General features: G+C 46.2%; 2 protein-coding genes and 1 long non-coding RNA gene across 5 annotated transcripts in view; 1 reads left to right on the plus strand and 2 right to left on the minus strand.

Annotated features, from left to right (window-relative positions):
• Positions 1–18: 18 nt before the first annotated feature.
• LOC111816750 lies at positions 19–2,227 on the minus strand. Its single transcript, XR_002821084.1, has 3 exons — positions 2,147–2,227; positions 1,744–1,925; positions 19–203 (listed from the first exon to the last, which is right to left on the minus strand). It is a non-coding gene; the product is annotated as an uncharacterized LOC111816750 (long non-coding RNA).
• Mettl21c (methyltransferase like 21C) lies at positions 1,861–11,312 on the plus strand. Of its 3 annotated transcripts, none has more exons than XM_023715133.1 (5): positions 1,861–1,917; positions 3,190–3,547; positions 6,705–6,856; positions 8,442–8,559; positions 9,030–11,312. In XM_023715133.1, exons 2-5 carry the CDS (start codon positions 3,418–3,420, stop codon positions 9,422–9,424), a joined length of 795 nt encoding a protein of 264 aa, XP_023570901.1. In that variant the 5' UTR covers positions 1,861–1,917; positions 3,190–3,417; the 3' UTR covers positions 9,425–11,312. The 3 variants fall into 3 exon arrangements, with proteins under 3 accessions (XP_023570901.1, XP_004631234.1, XP_023570902.1); XM_004631177.2 differs by having other exon boundaries at positions 1,878–1,917; positions 3,410–3,547; XM_023715134.1 differs by lacking the exon at positions 1,861–1,917 and adding an exon at positions 2,340–2,427.
• A 3,875-nt stretch (positions 11,313–15,187) lies between these two features.
• Positions 15,188–20,751, minus strand: part of Tpp2 (tripeptidyl peptidase 2) — a 101,297-nt gene continuing 95,733 nt past the window's right edge. Inside the window, exons 24-26 of the mRNA XM_023715193.1 lie at positions 20,275–20,482; positions 18,643–18,762; positions 15,188–16,369 (exon numbers count right to left, since the gene is read on the minus strand). Coding sequence (XP_023570961.1) covers positions 16,280–16,369; positions 18,643–18,762; positions 20,275–20,482 — 418 coding nt within the window. The 3' untranslated portion in view covers positions 15,188–16,279. The remainder of the gene's footprint in view (positions 16,370–18,642; positions 18,763–20,274; positions 20,483–20,751) is intronic.

Here is a 20,751-nt window from a genome sequence, read left to right on the forward strand (position 1 = left end):
GCAGTCCGTTTCTAAAAGTCCACTGAAATGTCGACTGTGTTTGAACTATTTTTTCCTAAGGTAGCAGTGGAAATGGGTGTCAGAAGCTCAGCGTGCAGCAGACGCAGAGGGGCCTCCCGGGGAGAGAGCACTGGAAGCCGAGGACCTGGACAGGCGGGTCTCCCCTTCGCCTGGGGAGCAGCGAGCAATTGGGAGCTACGGGGCTGAAGCAGACCCAGGTAAATGCAGATTCTGAGTTTAAGGAAACTGGTACAGAGAACAACAAGCAGTGATGGGAGAGAAGTGAGTACTAAGCTTAAGTAAAAGAAAAACAAAATAAAAATTGGATTTTATATCTACTCTGGATAAACCTGTATTCATTCAGCTTGTTGGTTAACATAAGTGAGAAGAATTCATTAAATCCCATTTGCCTGAGGCTTTACATTAGTGCCCTATATTCTAAGGTTTTCCAAGCTTCATAAATAAGCATGAGTTTCCTCTTTCCCTTTCTGCTGTCCCTTATTTTAATTAAGTAAATTGCTATGGCTTACTTTGTTCTTGAAGAGTCTTTCTGTTGTCCTATTCCTGCTGCCCTCCTAAGTACTCCAGATGGGATTATTTTAATACTTTAATGGCGCCCCTTCTCCTTCCTTATATTATTTCTGGCAGCTGGGCACAAGGTACCAGACAGCAGCCACAGCAGTTGGATAAGCTCCACCCTTGAGCCACGGGAGTCAGGCTGCTGAGCACAAGGCCTGCAGGCTTCTGCAGAAGCGCACCTTCCCACAGAAGTCTATGTGCGAAACTGCCATGGCGGCTGCACACCCAGGGGGAGTCTGTCCAGCTTGACAGAGATTTCTGGATCTTTCGAGGGCAATGGATTCATGTTGTAGTGTGTGTGTGTGTGTGTGTGTGTGTGTGTGTGTGTGCGTGTGTGTGTGACAGAGAGAGAGAGAGACAGAGACAGAGAGAGAGAGACAGAGACGAGACAGAGAGAGAAAGGAGGGGGATAGAGGAGAGACAGAGAAGACAGAGGAGTGAGGAGAGGAGAAACAGATGGGAGAGGAGAGGGGAGGAAGAGAGAAGAGAGGAGAGGGGAGAGCGTGGTCACCCTAGCACAGCCGTGTATCTTGGGTGCGGGTGGGTAATGCTGCCCTAAATAACTTGAGCTTCCACTGGCTGGCTTTTGTTCACAGCAAGCGAGCCCTCTCAGGTGTATTCCTATATAAAACACTGCAGATTAAAGGGTTCACAGGAGTCTCAAATCTCTTCAGTTCCATAAGGTAAAAAGCCACTTAAACTAACAGTTCCACCATGATTTTGACGGTACTAACAGTGAGTCATTTAAAAACTGTCCAATTCATTGTAGTAAATACTAATATATGATATAGACAATAGCAGGTAGCAAGGCACTAACAGCTGCCACGTGCATGGCAAGGTTCTTTTCTATATTCATTTCTTTGCGCATAGCTCTCTTTGGGAACGAGTGACTATCTCACGTCAAGTGCAGTGATGGCAAGGGAGACCCAAAGAGAAGCATCACCTGGTTTTGGATTCAAAGTAGCCTGCTTTCTGTGCATGAAACTGCTGGACTGTCCTGACTCCGTGTGGAGTGACTCTTGGCGGGGGCATGCAGCTCTGCACACCGCGTCCTACTGCAGGCTCCTGTGGCTCTGGGGATGGGAGCAGCAGCGGGCCGTGATGCGGGAGGGTTGCACTGACGGCCACCCCATCCCTACACGCAAGCGAGGTGCCACCACTTACCTGCATTTTTAACACAGGCTGCACATGGCAGGGCTGAGCCTGTAACACGGGCTTTTGGCACAGTGCTGAGTTCTCTGCCCTGAGAGCCTCTTTGTATTGTCCAGTGACCAATCCGTTATTTTTGAGGCAGAATCCCTAACTTCCTGGAGTCTTGGGAGAGCTGGTCAGGAGCAAGTAAGTATCTATAAGAGAAAAAAGAAATCTTTGTGTGAAGCACAGGTTGATGGGTAGAGTACTCTGGGCTGGTCTGGTAATCTGGCGATTTCGGGTACACATTGATGACTTAATGCTAGAGGTCATGGAAGTGCTGTGTCACGTCCAGCGCAGTCTAGCTTCTAGGAAATCATGTTGTGCAGATCCAGGCTGCGGCAGGCAGCAAGCTGTAGCTGTGGAAGGAGCTCACAGATGCTGTGGGGACAGGAGTGCCAGCCTTGTCTTATGTGGCCGGGGCAACTCCTGCTCAGCAGCTGGGGCGGGCTTGGATTTTCACAGAGTTGAGCCTGTGGCAGCGGTCTGCCTAGGCTGTGTTGTTACCTTCCTCAGCTGGATGGATTAATGCAGCAGGCAATCTGTATGTGCACAGAAACCCAGGACTGTAACCATAGATGAGGATGGCCATTTACATTCCGCTCAAAGGTCCAAGAAGTCCCTGTGACCACATGGGATTAGGACACATTAAGCAGTGTGAGTCATTTTAGGGCAAGCCAGACCAGGGAAACTGAGGCTGGAGCATGGCAGGTCAGGCTGCCCTGCCTCTGGGCACGAATGCGTGTCTGCAGCTGTTGTCCTGTTTTGTCAGCTGGCTGTCACCAGCTAGCTGCATCTGCTGGGTTTAGGCTCTCATCTGAGACAGGTTGCAGTGACAATGGCCCAGTGATGGTTGTCACAAGGCTTACAGGACATGTGTAGGATGCTAGGCAGGTGCTTGCGATGGCACATGGGACAGTGTCAGGCATTGTGGGTGTTTGCCTGCACATCTGCAGTCCCCTTCGCCCCACTGTTCTCACCCCTACCTGATCGCTGTCCCTTCCTGCTGCTGAGGAATGGGCTGACAGGCCTGAGCTTGTCATTGTGAAGGGATGGGGAGCCCGATCAGCCACTGACTCCCAGCCCAAGCTTTCTCCTCTCCTCCAATGCAGCCTCCATGAAAGCTGAGCACGTTTCTGCCTGTGCAAGCCTCAGCTGCTCATCTGTGGTGTCACTAACCCAGTCTACAGGCCCTGCAGTGGTCTGCAATCGTGGACAGAGCTCCTTTCCCACACTCAGCTCTGCAAGTTACCAGAATCACATTTGGGACCTTGGGAGCTTGGCTACGTGGCCCAGTACTTGGCAAGGGAGAAGAACCACAAGGAGTGGTACTGCAAACACCAGACTCACAGTAGCATCTGAGCAGTGCTTTGCCTGCTCCAGGCGACCCCTGCCACTTGCATTTCTTTGTGCCCACAGGCTTGCTGCATTCGAGACCTCCTGCTCCTGGCTCTGCCAAGCCCAACGGGAGCTCCTTGGGCAGCTGACTTGCTCAGCCAGGAGCTAAGCTGAAAAGCAGTCGTGCTTTTCAGCCCAGCACAGGCTAAGGCGCTAAGCTGCACCTCCTGGAGCCCTCCCGGAGACCAGACTTGGCTCGGACAAGCGTCTCGGGTCCTGTCCAGGTCTTTCCTCTCCACAGGCTGGATCATGGATGTGTGTCTCAGCTCCGCGAAGCAGCCCCAGTGCCTGGGGCAGGCACCGAGGTCCCCAGGCGGCTGGCCAGATGCTGAGGAGGGGGGCAGTGTCTCAGAGGATGGCACCGGGGGACCCGCAGCAGGTAAACACCTTCTTGGTCACTGGAACAGCTTCTTTCAGCTGTTTTCTTATGATGACATTTTCAAGTAAACTTTGGCAACAAGAATTTCTATTTCTTTCTCCTTTTTAATTTTTACTATATGGAAGTGTAGAAGAGAAAGGACATTATTCAAGCCTGAGCAATAGCATTAAAAGCCACTCTGTTTGCACTTGCTTTTCGTTTACCACTTTGTTTCTTCCTGAGTTGAAACCAGAGAGTGCTATATTTTTATAACAATAATTTTTTTTTAAAAGCGCAACTGACATTTGTTTTTGTTTCTTGCTGAAACGAATTATGGCAGCCCTAAAGTGGAGTGCACCTTCCCACTAGGACAGCGTGAGAGCTTAGGGTTATACCTCTGGGCACAGGTTCGGCAGACATAACAAGTGATGTACTAGAGGCATCTAAAAGATCTGCAACTATGAGGTGGCTAATGAGGGTAATATTTATTTTTACTGGATTGCTTACATAAAAATACAACTCTACCTTACTTCTAAAATGATCAGGCCAGTATAGACAAAAGGAACAAAAATATTTAAAGTGCAAGAAGCATATATTCTTTCTTTGAAGCACTTCAAAGAGTCTTATGAGAACTATATATATCAAAAATTCTTAATGTCAATATTCTTAAAGGTTAACTGTGAAGCTTAATACCTGTTAGTGCATTGATCTGTGGAGTGTGGGATATCTGAGATGAATTCACTGGCTTCCTACAGTACAGAGGAAAAAAATGCATTGCCAGGTAGTCCCAGGGTGGGGATTAAGGGCAGCTTGGGCCTGGGGGGCATTGGGGAGCCAGCAGGCCATGCCAGCTGTCCCTGAGGACCTGGCTTTTCCCCATCACCCACCCCATTCTGTCCTGGAAATGGCTTGGAGTAGCTCTTGCATTTTGGGAATTTTGGAGGTGATTGTTAAATATGGCCAATGAAAAACTAAGTTATATGTCAGTAGATTATATTAAAGAGAAAGGTTCTATTTAAAGTCCAAAACAATAGCAACTTTAAACTCTGTTCGAAAGCCAGCATAGATATCACGAGTGAACACATTTCCTCTAAGTGCTGTACTTCCCCCTGGCCTGTGAGGGCGGTTGCTGATGTCTGCTGTGCCTGTGTGGAGGAGCGGGCACGGGGGTGTCCTCCCTGTCACACCGTGTCGGTGCCTTGAAACCAGCCATGGGGAGAATTTAGGCCACGCCACTCATCAGGGCCTGGAAATCACACTTCCTCCCTTCTCCCATGAAAGAAAACAGACATGCAAAAGCAGCTTCTGACAAGAGCAATTCAAAATATAAAGAACAAAATAAAAGCTCGTAGGGAATACTGAGATGGATCTTCAGCACATGGGAAGGGGACTAAGATGGAGGGGAAATGGGATTTAAAAAAGAGAAGAATTCTGATGTTTGGGCACTGCACCAGGCCCTGTGGGGAGCAGGGCTATCTGCACTACAAACTTGTGCAGAAAGAAGCAAAGAAGGGGTCTGAGAGGTAGAGGGAGGGGCAGATTTAAAACAAGATTTAAAAATTGATATATTACATACATGTACCACCTCCCTACAATTAATATAATCATTATGAGCTTCAAAAATGAACCAAAAAAATTCACCAGGATTTCATTCCTCTGTCCTCTGTCCATCCCTCTGCTGGAACGCCAGTCAGCCCCTAAACCGTAGGAGTCAGGGCCTCTTTAGTCATTTATACAGGTTGGGCTCCTTTGTTGCCTGTCAGTGGCTTTCTGTAAGAGCCAAGTCACGCCCGGGGTCTCTTCCTACCCTGCGGCACCCCCGACCCCCTTATATGTGACAGTAAGGAAAACGCTCTGGACCTCAAGTGGCTACTGTGTCAGTGAAGCTCACCTTTCTGCTTAGGGCAGAGAATTCTGAGTGGTAAAACATAGGAAGCCAGAACCATGGCCAGGGCCAAAGCTTGGAAGCGCTAGGAGTGTCCCTTATGCTAATATACAAATCACCCCTTCGCCTCGGTGGTGGCCGAGGACCATTCTTAATTGCTGCATAGGGAGCTTCTGTAGGGCACAACGGCTACTGTTATTGTGGTGTAAATGTTTCTAACTGCTCGCTCTGGATTTCTGCACTCGGCGATCTGTGAACTTGTGCCACAGGCCGCCGCTGGGGTGCACCCTGACATTAGCGTTGTTTGCAGGGCTGTAGAACCGCGTGTGAGGGGCCAGCTGCTGTTTCTTCCAAGGCCCCTCTCCCTTCCCCTGGGACCCACGTCGTCTTCCTCCTGGAGTGAGCGGCAGTGCTGGCCATTCCTGATGGGAACACTTCACGCGTTGCCTGGCTGCTTCGCCTAGCTATTTATTTTCCCAAGCTGAAGTTCTGCTCCTGGTCAGAAATCTTCAGCCCTATCGCACACAATGAACGCAAGCAAGTTTCGTGTAGGACACTGTCTGCTCGCGGACTTGTTCTACCGCTGTACCACGAGCATGCCTGTGCTCAGCATTTCCTTCTGACATTTTACCCACTGCTCTTTTCATCCTTAGACATTCTGGGAAGTCTGTGGTGAACTGCGATTCCACGGTGTCACTCCCGCCAGCTGCTCTTTTCCTTGTTTTATTTGCTATTTGAGCACCGCTATGATGGGTCATGGGGTCAAAGGAGTATTTAAAGCCACAGTAATTTAATAGCGAGCGCTCAGCTGACAGTCTCACAGGACCTGTGCCTTTTGAGGGGCAATTATGGGAAGGCATTAAGGAACACGCACCCGCCAGCATGTGGGGATGTTACTTTATTTCAGGACCTAAAAATAGCCAGGTTCATGTTCGCCTAGTTTCTCATAGGACAGCCTGGCCCCTTGTACCATTTTGCTGGTCTTTAGCCTTCTGCTACCATCGAAGCGTAAGGTAGGGATGGGTCCCCATCTTGTGTCCTTGCCTGAAGAAAGGAAAGACTAGGGCCCGCCTCAGGCAATTTGCCTGTCACAAAAATTGTTTCATCTCAAAGTCATGCATGCAATACCTCTTGTAATTCAGTTTTGTGCTAATTCAGTCCCTGATGTTGATGGCATCACCCTTCTGTGTGGGCGAGGACTGTCCAATCGGCTTGCATTGTGTAAGTTGTACGAACACATATCTGTACTGAGCCAGCAGCTTCTGAGATGCATCTTATTTTCCTGCCTCACAGATTCTAACAAGACAGAGACATCTCTTCAAAGCCTCCTGAAATTCATCCCTACAGATTATGCCAGCTACACTCTGGAGCATTATCAGTTTGCAGGCAAGAGCATCGTCATGCAAGAGTCCATAGAGAGCTACGGAGCGGTGGTATGGCCGGGGGTGAGCAAGCCTTCCACTCACCCCAGGTGGTGGTCCCGAGGCCTGTGAGGCCTGGGCAGCTAGCTGGTCAGGAGTTCCCCCTTCTGCCCGTCCCACCTCGAGCACTGCCTGCCTGGGTGCAGCAGGAATAGCATCCTCCCGCTGCAAGCTATGCTTCCTGAAAGATTTTTATGTTAAATACACTTGAACATGTTGGGCAGTGGGGTGCAAAATACACACAATGCTTATAGAAAATGAGGAACGAAGAGTGAGGCCGTGCAGAGACGACTTTCGGCCACACCCATGGGCATGCTTCCTGTAGAAGTGTCTGGGAAGGAAGCATCACTTGCTACCCCTGAGAAAAGATGCTGACACAGGGAAACCTGCCCCACCACTTGCCTATGGTGGCAATGAGGTCATCGCTGGACAGTGAAGAGCCTCGGCTAAGCCCACCTTAGCTGTAATTACTGCTGTGAGGATGTGGGCTGGGTCAGGCACCCAGGCTTAGGGAAGTTCCTCCCTGGGGCCTGGGGCCAGCATCTCTGCACCCTGCCCCAGAGGCCTGTGCTCAGACAGGCTCCAGGGCAGAAGCTGCAAGTCACACTCACATATCCAGAAGGTGGAGTCTCTGACCCAGACGTGTGTGTGTGCGCACGCGTGTGCACACGCATGTGACTGTGTGTCTGCCTTCTCTACCACACCCCAGGGATTTCCCGTTTTGGTCCCGGACCTGAGCTGAGCAGGCACTATGCAGGCTCCACCAAGGTCTGCAGGCTGTGCTGGCAGTGGTGGCTTCATTTCACATCATAGGCACCAGTGTGACTTCCTTCCAAGGCTTTCTTCCTCCTTTTTTTTTTTCGGTACTGGGGATTGAACTCAGGGCCTTGCGCTTTCCAGGCAAGTGCTTATTGTACTGAGCTATCTTCCCGGCCCCCTTCCTCCTTAACTGTAAGCCACTGGTCAACAGACTGCTGCGGCAGTGGTCAGGGAGACCAGGAATGGAGTGGATTTGAGCACTGACTGCTCTGTGCTGGCTGAGGCCTCAGCCTTGCATTTCCTAAAACACCAGTCTTTCCCAGAGCTCAGCTTCCTGACAGCTGCCTGGCCAGTGCATGGCGCTTCTCTGTGAACTCCAGCTCTCTGTGAAAGAGGTCACGAGTCTGCTAGCAGAGCTAAGGGGTGGGTGCCTGCACAAAAAGTTGTAGCTGTTTCCAGGCAAAACTGTCACCAGTGCATGGGACTGGAGCCCACCCCTCCTGGAGGTGGGGCACCTTCAAAGGGAAGCCATCTCCACAAGATCCCAGCCAAGGAGACCGCATGTTTAGCCACTTCTCTAATTTGTAAGAGCTGTGCCAACTTACCTGTTCATTTTGGAGAATGGTCAAATTCGATACAGGCAACTTAACAGGTGTGTTTTCCAGGTCCCATGATGCATTTTATCACAACTGTCCTATGCCAGAGGTCTGAATATGGCAAGGATGCATTCTTGTAAATCCTGCAGGGGACTGAATATATTTAATGATGTCTTTTAGTATTTAACTCTTCATTCAGTGGGGGATGCTACTGATTTCTAATTTTAAGATGAAAATTATTATGTGTTTTCTAGGCTACGGTTTTGTGTCAGTATTTGGAGGAACATACAGAGGAACTGAATCTCCGGGACGCTAAAGTCCTTGAAATCGGTGCTGGGCCAGGCCTTGTTTCCGTTGTAGCCAGTATTTTAGGTTGGTTTGCCTTTTTCTTCTTGTTCTTGTTTCTAAGGACTTTTATAGTAACATCAAACACAGCAAATGCGTAAACATAGGCCACCTGTGGTTTAGGTAGTTGGCTGTGGTGTCACTCACTGAAACCCCATGCTGGGCAGGGGAATCACTACAGTTAGCAACTCGGATATCACAAAGCTGAGAGGCCAGAGGCACAGGTGAGTCCCCGCTAGCCTTCCGTCAGTCACGTAGGGTTGAGCTGGGTGCCAATGACTCGGGGGCGCGGGGACTGAGGAAGGCGCTAGTCATCTTACAGCGCCAAGCGCAGGTGCCGCCCTGACACTCACCCAGCTGAGTCACGCGGCCGAGGAGTTCAGCGCACTTCACCAGCGACACGGGCGGCGCCCACTGGCCTGCTGGTTTCTCCCTGAGCGCGCATGCTGTGCCTGCCCGTGTGCTGCCAGGTAATTACTGCCATTTGTCTCTCTTAGGAGCTCAAGTCACAGCAACAGACCTGCCAGACGTACTAGGAAACCTTCAGTACAACCTGCTGAAAAACACGCTGAAATGGACGGCCCATGTGCCTGAAGTGAAAGAGCTGGTGTGGGGGGAAGACCTGGAAGAGAACTTCCCCAAGGCCACGTCGTACTACAGCTACGTCCTGGCCTCCGACGTGGTCTACCCCCACTACTTCCTGGACAAGCTGCTCGGCACCATGGTGCACCTGTGCCGGCCTGGGACGGCGGTGCTGTGGGCGAACAAGTTCAGGTTCAGCAGTGATTACGAATTTTTAGACAAATTCAAGCAAGTTTTCGATACAACTCTCTTAGTCGAATATCCAGAGTCATCAGTCAAGCTTTTTAAGGGCACACTAAAGTGGGACTAAATGAAACCACGATGTTTTTCTAAATATTAACATGCCTGTAGGGCTGCAGCAACTGCACTGGCCACAGACTTGCTTTCGAAGGTGCATGGAAACAGCTGTACGCCCAGCGCCCACACTAACAGCACTGCAGCAACTTCCAGAATTAAGATTATCTGGCTAGCCTAAATGTCTACTGAGAATACGTAAGCCACAAAAATAGCTTTGCTGACTTCCAAAATAAGTTTTGCAGGTGAAAGGGGGTTTCCCTCTTGTTATTTGTGCCGCGGAGCCTGGGTTTCCCCGTTACTTCTGCCGCGGAGCCTGGGTTTCACAGCTCATGTCTTTTTGCCGTGTGCTTTCTGACACCATTGAAGAGAGAGGGCACAGAGTGCCAGCAAACAGCTACAGGCTGAACTCTGATTAAAAGTGATGCGCACAGAGACCGCTGGAACGAGGAAGGAGTACGCTAGGGATTCCAACGAACTTAGATGCTTCCCCTCTGTATCAATTACCCATGACAATTAGAAGTTAATCTCTGGGTCATCTGCTTTTTTCTCATTTTTATAGTAAGATTCTAGGAAGGAATGGCTAACAGATTTTTTTTTCTGATAACTGAATATACATTGAAAAGAATCAGTTATAATAAAATTAAGCTCCTTTGAGATTGGGAAAATATTCCACCCACTATCGTTTATTACTATTACACTGGAGATTTCAGATAATGTGGCTTTAAAAAACCCCAAAATGTGCAAATTTGAAATGAAACACTATACAGGGATGACAGGACTACGTCAGGCCAGGGTCAGCAAATGTTTTCTGGAAGGGTCAGCTCATAAACATTTTAGGCCTGCCAGCTACATGCTGTTTCTACAGAATATTCCTTGTTACCTGGCTTTTACAGTCACTTATAAAAAGGTAAGAACCATTCCTGGCCAGCAAAGATAGGTTGTGGGTTGAATGAAGCCCACAGTCATAGTTTGCTGGTCCTGCCACTCTATGCAGTCTACAAGCGAAGGCTACCAAGTGTCAATATGCAAAGCTCAATTTTGCTTATATGTTTTAAATACAAGTAGTTAGAAAATAAAATTTAAATAAAGAGATCATTTATGCTAGCAATACTACATGCAAAAACATCTTAAAAACTGTATAACATTATTGAGCAAAATTAAAGATAGCCCAACAGCAAGAAACCCATGCAGGAACACTGGGATTCATTGAAAGGTGTCACTGGCCTCCACCCTGATCCACACAGGCGATGTGAAGTTGTCACCCAAATGCCAGCATGCATCCCATGTCTAGAATTGGCCCAGCTGACTCTAAACGTGAAGGCCCAGAGGAGGCAGGACATCCCCGAAAGAGAGGCAGGAGGTTGGCTCCTACTTAGGTGAGACACACTTTAGTAAGACTTTTCTTGTGTGTGTGTGCCAGGGATTGAACTCGGGACCCTGCCCTTGCCGGGCCCGGGGCTTACGCTACTGAGCTAGCTCCCTGGAGTGTCAAGGTGCAATTTAAAGATGGGATAAACTGAGATTCAACAGTACTTCAGGTAACAAATGCTTTTGTTTAGCAAGATTTTGTTTTCATTTACATGCTCTGTTGGGTGACAAACATGAATGTGGCCATCTTTTCCAGAATTGTGGAACAAATTAAGTTGGTGAACCAAGGCACCACTGCAGCACTAGTATTGATCGCTAATATTAATATGTAGTGCTATTTTCAGAATGAACTTTTATGCTCCCTATAAAAATTAAATTTCTGCAAATTTAAGGGACAAATGGATATTCTAGTCATAATTTCAGAGATTTAATGGGCTCCATTTTCTTAATTGCAGTTGCCTATTAAGAACAGGACTCTCAGACCAGGACACAGCACCTGTCTGGCAAGCATGAGGTCCTGAGTTTAATTCCAGGTACTAAAAAATAAAACAAATACATTTTAAGAAAAGGAGTCTCCAACGATTTGATGGTGGATGTTTCCACCAAAAAAAAAAAAAAAAAAAAAAATCTTGGCTGAGCCAGTAGCATTAATTTCCTTCTCTTAAGCAAAGGGAAGAAAAACGCCTTTTGCCATGCAGTCCCTTTGGATATAGAAGCGACACAATCAGGCTGTAACACAGAAGAAAGGTGATAGGAAATGATGGCTACCTTTCTTGTCTGGTAATGAGCAGCAGGCACAGACATTTCTGAGGCGGTTCCTCTTGTTGCACCCAGTTCTACTTGCTGCTGCCTCTGTCAAGTGAGCAGTGGTGGGAGACACGAAGCAGTGTAGAACGCAGCTTTGCTGATGGGATTTCAGTAACCAAGTCAGCTGATGTCAGCACAGGACAGATGCAGAAGGGCAGTGGCTCAGAATAAGAATTTAGAAATGTATCCTACCTATGTGGCCAACTGATTTTGACTAAGGTGCTAACGAGAAAGTAATCTTTTAAACCAGCAGTGTCAGAATACTAGTTTATATACACACACAGACACCCCTTCAAATATCTTTCATTCTACACACAGAATGCAACTGAAACAGATCATAAGCCAAAATATAGGCGCCGGGGCAATGAAAACTGTAAAACAGAAACATCTTTGCTGTCATGAATTAGACAAAAGATACCTTAACTGTGACACCAAAAGCACAACTATAAATGAAAAAGCTGTTGAGTTGGACATTATCAAAATTAAAACCTTTGCTTTTCAAGACAGAATAAGAAGCGCAAGGGAGAAAGTACTCACAAACACACAGACGGGAAAGGGCTTGCGTACAGAACACGGGTTCCCTCAGCTCAGTAACAGGACAGACGAGACAACTGAAAGCAAAAAGCAAAATGCTCGAACAGAAAATCATTGAAGAAGAAACACGAAGGCCTAGTCAGGACTAGGGACGGGGAGCTGTGGTGTCTCACTGTGGCAAGACACAAAATGACCACTGGGAGGATTCGGTGGAAGACGGCACCAGTGAGCCCCGAGAGGCTGCACAAAGGCCGTGAGTCTCACACTGGGCCCGTGGGCTGTGAGGCGGCACAGCCACTTGGGAAAGCTTGCTCATCTCTTGTCAGTGAAGGCACACACACTGGGTTATGTTAGAAAGAAAGATGCCATCAAATGGCAATTTTGTCCCTAGGTGTCTTCCTACAATAAATCAATACAAATATATATTAAGTGGGGAATGGAAAAACCGTAGCACATCATACAATGAGCTATTACCCTGGGTAAAAGGAACAGATAAACCTGCAAACAATTGGATACACTCAACAATGGTATACTAAAGAGGAGGAAAACCCAAAGTCTACAAAGTCAAAACCATGGCGATAGAAGGCAGGTCATGGGGGTCTGAGAACGGACCAGGACTGCAGAAGACTTTAAATGCACGACAGAATTCTTTCAATGACTGGAGATGTTCTAACACTGCACTCTGTTGATGGTTAAAATATCTTCCAATTTTTTTTTTTTAAAGAAAATTATAGCAATGGGGCCCTATCCTCTAAATGTTTTCCTAGATTTACAAATGTGTCTCTTTCACACTCCAGAATAAGGGGTATGATTCTAACTTAAAAATGGATAAAAGTCTTTTTAGAAAAGGTACATTGGTTGCAGTTATCTTTGCATCATAGAAAAAGTTAAATATGTGAAAAGCAGATAAACTGCCTACCTTATGTATGTGGTTTACTGCATGGCTACCAGGCTGGTAATGCCATCATGTAAGAACAGGGTCTCCAACCCTCGTCCCCACATGAAACATTAACTCAGTGGAAATCTTTTCTCCTCCAGACCTCTACCCACTTCTCTTCATATTGATTTTTTTTTTTTTTTTTTTTTTTGGTGGAACCAGGGATTGAACTCAGGCCCTTGCGCATGCCAGGGAAGCACTTATTCCACTGAGCCATCTCCCCAGCCCCTCTTCATACTGATTTGAAGTAAATCCCAGCAGGCCTTATTTTGTAAGTTCCTCTTGTATTGTATGTACGTAAGATACATAATTGTGGTATTATCACATCCCAAGTATAATTTTATATATAATTTACATGTTATATTTATCTATCCACCAATCAAAATTTATTCAAAATGTGTTTTTAGTTTTGCCAATCAAGGTCCGAATAAGGTCCCTGTTCTTCCATCCTGCTTTCTTGAGCCTTTTTACCCAGTGCATCACCAGTGTCTCTTCATTTGCTCCACTATCCTGTTCTTTCTATATATAATACCTCTTAAATTCTGAGGCCAGGAAGCAGAGTCCACGCGCAGCTCAGCCCAGCAGCCAGGTGACACTGGGTGAGTATCACAAGCTGCTAGGAGTCACCAAGTCCTGAGGCAGCTTACGTACAGCAGAGGCACAGGTTAACATGAGCGCCTGTGCTACATGCATACAGCGAAGGGACACAGAAGTATTTCCAGGTGCTCCGCATGCTCCCCGCATGGCTGAGACCTGGTACGCTCAGGTTCAGGGTGAATTTGGCTTGGAGGGCCAGGAATGCTGACACCTTAGCTGCAGAGCCACAACACGGATGCTGCAGGGGTGACATGGCCTTGCTGTCTTGCTGTTAAATGACATCCTCTCACATGAGCAGGGTGTTGGCAGTTGACAAGGCTGCCCAGCGTTCTGTTCAGGAAGCCCTCCCGGTCAGTGGCACTTTGCACCCTTTCCTTTTCGAGTTTCTAAGAATTCACTTAATAGTCTGTTTCCTTTCAGTTTACTGTTTATTACTACTGGCAATGGTTATGATGCTCAGACTCACTGTTGAGTTTATTTTCTCACTCCGCAAAAATAACTCGAGATTTTTTTCTCAGTGTGGGTACCGAGGTGGTGTTGAAAAGGATCCTCCTCATCCATCCCCCTACATGCAGGCTTCTTACACAGACCCTACGGGTGAAGAGAAAGATGTATGTGTTAATACTAGTCCCTCTAGGGGTCTGGAGAACGAGACTGCACAAGGAAACTTGGTTAATTCAAATCAAAATCACGTGAACATATCAAATCCTGGGACAGGACTTTCTGGAAGCATGAGTCTTGAGACTTGCAGTAAGGAGAAACCCAGCTGGGCTCTGCAGGGGTAGAGAGCCATTAATTCTAGGGAAGAGGTAATACTATCAGGAAGCAGAGAATCCATGGTAAAACTCCCACAGGAACAACTGGAGGCATGGCATTGGTACTGGGCACACTCTAGCTCCAGTACTTCTTGAAAAAAAGTTATCCTCACCTGACTCTGTCAGTTACTTTCGGTGAGTGTGAGGCAAAGGTTGGCCACTTGGCCTAGGAACAGACTTTTCAAAGCACCGACGACTACAGGATCCACAAATGACCAGCCATGGCTGTCCCAGCAAAACTTCACTTATGGAACAGGCAGTGGTCCCCGGGGCCAGTTTTCTGATTTCTGACCTAGGCAATATGTACTTACTAGGAATGCAAAACTTGAACATAACAAATTCTGACATTCATAATCCATCGGTCAGCAACAGGATCTCAGGAAGTCACCCTACTCTTCTTCAGCTTCTCAGTTACTCTGCTGGGCTAACTCTACATGAGGGGACCCGTATGTGTGAAGGTAAAATTACTTGTAGTAACTCGAGAACCTTTGTGCCTGCTGATGGGCTTCAGAGCCTCAATGTTCCAGAAAGTATGTGCAAAGACCTTTTACGCATATTCGTATTTTCTCATCAAGGTTCTAATGCCTTCTACAGGTAATAGTCGTCACGGAATTACTGGACAAATTTAACTTCTAGGCTTTTTGTACACCAGTAAACTCTCAGGAAACAAGATGAAAAAACTACACAAACACAATTTGCTACTATAGGTAAGTGACTACAGACTTTTTAATATTATCTACTTCTGTCACCTTATTTCAGGAGGCAGAATGAGAAGCAGGAACAATAACCAGAAAGATGAAAGGATAAGGAGTTAAACATACACAAAAGCTAATCACACACCAAGAACTAGAAATATATTATTCAAATAATGGCAAGCCTATAAATAATCTGCTTAATCTTTTTATAAGGATTACTTCCACTGTAACCCCAAATTTGATTTATGAAAAATTAAGACCAAGTTTAAGAGGCTTCAATATTCACTTTTATTATTCATATAAAAAAATTAAGGTATCAGAGTGCATATGGTGTACTGTGATCTTGGTTTGCACATTTATTCATGTGTTTTACATTATTTCAACTGTAATAAACATACCAAGTGTGTCTGATTACAATTCCTGATAAAGATCCAGCTGTCTGGCACTTACACATGTTGTATTAACTCATTCTGACACTGTGCACTTCAGAAAGATGTGGAAATGACTTGCCTATTGTAGCCCCAAGATGAAAATTTACTGAAACAATTATGTCCCAGCAAATATCACATCTTTGTGCCGGTTTTATTTTTCTTCTTAATTGAATGTAAATGTTTGCAAAAACAAACAAACAAAAAAGGAAATCTGGTAATGAAGTAAATTTTAGTCCAATAAATAATTTTTAGCTACTTTTAATGTAGCTTCTTAAGGCCTTCATACAATTGAGGAAAATCAAAGTCAAGCATGTTAAAACCCTGTTCATTTATAAAATAAAAAATAGAATTTTAAAGGTTTGCAGTTAAAAGTTACTGTTCAAAACCTATCATGCATGCAGGAAGCTGCAACCCAACTCAAAATGCTTGCCAGGGGCAGGCAGGAGGGCACATCCCTTCCTTGCCAGCTGTAGGAGGCATTCAGGAACACCGCCATGTCAGAGGTTTAGGTTTACATGTATTAAGCCACACGCCAGTGAATTCTCTGATAAATACACATCGTTTTAATGATCAGCATTCGATAGTAGATGAAAACATGCATGAGACTAAAAATGCCACAAATCTGTCCTCATATCCATTTGTTAGAAAACTTTCTCTTTACAATGGCAAGTCTTGGTCTTTATTCTAGAACACGCAGTAGTCCGGAGGGTACATGATGGGGAGCCAGTTTTCAGTGAAAGATGCGCAGTGGGTCCATCCGAGTAATTTCATCAGCTGCAAAAGAACAGTTAATCGATTAGTCAAGGAGCTGACAGACTCCCACACTCAGCACTCAGGGTGAAATCCACATCACATGCTTAGCAATGACAAAGTAGCAGCACACAGAACCTTCCTTCCCTTACCCTGCCATTGGGCTTCCTGCCTACCAACAACCCACCTTCTTAAGTGGTCAGCCAACTTTCCTTCCAACCGACTAGCCCTTCTTGACCACCAGCACTGCCGACTTCCCTTCTTCCTTTTCTACGAACCTGACATTATCTTTTCTTCCTTCTAGTTTAACCAGCTTGCTCCCTCCCCTTCCCACAAACCTAAATTCTTTTATTTTCCTGAGTGAGTATAAGTCAAACACTCTTCCATGTAGGCAGTGGGAAACAGCACTACACAAACTCACTTCTCACTTTGAGGAAACTTATGCTCCAAGAACAAGAAATAAATCACTGAATGGATGAAAACATATGTAATGAAGACACTTATCAGGCATACAATAATAACAAAATGACATAATACAGGGTATAACTGGGAAGCCAGGCAGGCAAGAAAGATCTCTGGGGAGCAATGCCACCGTCACCTCCTGTGACCACTGGGGCGGAGCTCTTCCGACAGGCGCAGCAGCAGGGGACTGCTGTGTGTGCACATCCTTGCCCAGCAGAGGCTGGCCAGAAGCAGCAGTGTGAAGAAGGCCATGTGTGTTGTGAGACACAGTGGGAGATGGGAACAGGGACCTCAGGGGTACCCAGGAAGTCTGCCTTCATTTGAATGTGACACATATTCCCAGTTTTCTGGCTGCTGCACAGAACAGCCAGTGGAGGGCAGAGTGGAGGGGAGACAAGGGTATGACACACCCCGCCATGGCTTAGGGTCACAGGCTTCGCATTCCCCTTCGGTATCCTTACAACTGGCAAGAGAAAGTTCTCCCAGCCCAGCTCGGTCAGAACTCTGAAAGATCTGCAATGGGACCTTGGTTCATGAACCTAATTCCTTTTATAATTCTGGTTGCATGCCAAGCTGGATGAGAACTGAATCTAATTCAGCGTCAGGCTCAAGGTTGACCTTGTGGGGTGATCGCACTTGGCTCTCGTCCAGCTCAGTCTGTGGCCAGAAACGGGGAAAAGCTTCAGTTTGTGAACCGAGGCACCACTGTCTGAATAAGCTGCTTCATAATCTGGGTTGACTGCTGAAGATAGAGAGAAGTCTTCTGGGTTTAGATACCGATTTATATTATTTCCAGAGAAACCTACTGGTCAGTTTTATATCTGCATGCCCTCATCTATGACTGCACAACAGAGTAAGGTTAAAGTAATTTGTATATAAGCTCATTTCTGTATTTGAAATGAACTCATGTGGAAAGCATGACTGCAGACTTTCTCTGCATATAATGTTGGTATATAGGAAAATATTGCACAAAACTGGCCTATCATCACAAACAAATAAAATTAAATTAAGTTCAACCAGTTTAGAACCAAAGAAAGGCGTATTTAAAGAGTATTTTCTGGGGCCGGGGAGATAGCTCAGTAGAATAAACGCTTGCCTAGCAAGCACAAGGGCCTGAGTTCAATCCCTGGTTCCGCAAAAATAAAAAAAATAAAAAAAAAAATAAAAAAAAAGAATTTTCTTCATAAAGGAAAACTCTGGCTAATTATATAAAGTAGATAATGTATTTCACCTTTGCTAAAAACACTGGAGGATAACCTAGGTTTTTTGGAACTGGAGTGAAAAATGTCTTAAAAATTTTAAATAAGTAACTGATGGTCTCTAATGTTTACCTTATAGTTTAAATTATAGTGATGAAAGTAAGTTTGGTATGATAAAACCTTCCTACGTCACTATGATTACATCTTCCTCTTCTTGTCCCTATGCAATACTGAAGTGACTTTTTTTTAATCTTTTAAATTTATGTGTTTGATACAGGGTCTCACTATGCAGTTCGGACTTGCAGTGATCCTCCTGCGTTAGCCTCCCTGGTGCTGGGATTACAGGTGTGTGCCACCACGCCACGACTTGGTTGCTGGCTCAGCACATGGGGAGGTAGGGCCAGTGCAGCATGTAGTGCTGGGGATTGAACCCCGGTCCCTGCACTTGCCTAAGCAGGCGCTTAGTCCACTGAGCTCTCTCTCCAGCCCCCAAAGTGACATTTATTTTATTCTTTTTTGTTTTTTTTTAAATTAGTTTTATTGAGAAACAAATAGCAGTGAGACAGTTTCAAAACAGGTTAGTAGGACAGTTACAATGAAGTGACATTTAACAGTAACAATTTAAATATCACTTACTTGAATACAATTTTTCCAGTTTTCTTTTGTTGGTTTTTCTTCTACAAGCTTAGTTGCAAATTTAAGGCCTCTCCCATACATTTTATTTACTAATGCATGCTTGTATGCAAAAGTCAGAACCTATGATACAAAACAAGGTAACAAGTCACCTTTAAAATATTTGATTTTCAGGCTAGATAGTGGTTTAGTAACAACACATTTTAGGCTTTACTAGAAATATAGCTTTCAAAAGAAGTCTGCTGCCATCACATAGTTTTTAAAAGCTTTTGAAGAAAAAAATTAGTGTCTCCAAAAAGGCTATGTAATTAGAAGGATATTTATTTTGGGGAAGAAAACCAGCTGTTAAAATCCACTTTGCTTCATGAAGAAAACAAAAAAGAACATAAAAAGTAGGTTAGAAATACAAATGTGTAGGCATATAAATCATTAAAATTATAAAAAGTATCACATCATGTAGACTTGTTCTTTTTCTGTATTTGTTCACGTTTAGCAATCCTGCCATGCTGGTGTGTGTTCCTGTGCCAAGGCACGTGTTCAAGCGCTGCTGCCGGGACCTAACGCGCAGCCCTCACCCAGCAGCGCTGCTGCATGAGCAGGAGCGGGCAGCAGCAGCCTCACGGCTCGTCAGTCACTCAACAGCACTCAGCCAGGCCGGGCCCTTACGTGTACGCACCAGCACCCCAGCGAGAGCCCACAGCACTGGCCCACCAAGCCCTCCAGTAACCCAGGCAGGAAAGCAAATACCGGGGCCCGGCCCGGTCTGCGAGCTCGGCCAGCACGTGTGCACTACAGGGCGCGTCCTCTCGCCGTCCCTGTTCAACAGGTAAGACAAGCGGACACCTGCACTCAGCACCGTGCTGGTGGGAGCAGAGTGAAGACAAGGAGCTGACGTCCGGGGGAGGGCAGGGACGACCACGTGATGCCGGCGCCTGGGGCTTCCCGACTGTGCCCACGCGCTTCCACAGTGCTACCAGGCTTGGGGGAGAACCTGGCACACACTGAAGATGTTCCTATTTTCACTCCTTCAAATTAGCACAATTAATCCCAAGAACGAGCACCCGAGACTCAGATGACGGACTACACAGACTGCTGACTCGCTCACTTTCTCTTCTCCTCCATATGCAACCAGACTGATAAACCTGCTAGTACTATCACCTCTACTTCCAGAATTAATTCTGGAATTTAAGATATTTTTATAAGCAAAATAAAAGTTTAAGCTATTTTTCCAGGTGGGTTTAAAGTCAATTAGCCACAAATTAAGATTACTTAAAAGTTAAATTTTTGAGGAAAACAAAAATTATTGAACCTAACCAGTATTATCACCCCTCACCCCCAAATGCGCACATAAATAGATGTGGGGAGGATTTAAACTTTAGCTCTATGCATAACTGATTCAACTAAAAGGCTACTACACACATTCTCAAACCTTTCCAAGACCACTGTGGGTGAGCGATCTCCTTGCAGACCTACACCAGCGGCAAGGCAGGACCGCGTAAGAGGCCAGGGCCAACGTGCCTTCTCCGGAGCGGGCCCGGCCCCCGTCCATTCGCTCCCCTTCTCTCCGGACCGCCAGTGAGGCACAGGTGCTCATGTGTCCCCCGAGACTACCAGAACAAGAAGTACAAGGGCTACCTTGTTGTCAAAAAGGTCAGTCCACTTGGTAGTTTCCCAAAACGTTTCTGACAGAGACTCTAAGGCACCTTCGCCTTCCTCCTCCTTTCCTTCCACAGCCCCAGCCGCTGCCCCGTCGTGCGCCTGCGTGTGGAGCAGGTGGTCGGCCAGGGCGCAGCCTTTCCTGCACAGCGCGTCCACCAGCGTGGATTTCTGTTTGTCCATGTCACTGAAAGAAAGCAAAAACAGCCCACAGATCAGTGCTATCTCTTGAAAACAACAATCCTATCTGAAATTAAATGCATGCGTGTTTTATGCCTAAGGTTTACATGCAGAGATAGTGTGGATACATATGCTACATGGATGTTGTACATCCAGTAAAATTTATTTGTAGACATCAAATTAGCCACTATATAACATACCCACTTCCTCCAAAACACCTGACTGGAAAATAATCAGCCTTGGAAACTAGTGATCAGAAATGCCAGCCCCACGCAG

This window comes from Octodon degus, unplaced genomic scaffold, assembly GCF_000260255.1.
Source record: "Octodon degus isolate 3935 unplaced genomic scaffold, OctDeg1.0 scaffold00039, whole genome shotgun sequence".
In the NCBI taxonomy this organism is placed as follows: Eukaryota; Metazoa; Chordata; class Mammalia; order Rodentia; family Octodontidae; genus Octodon; species Octodon degus.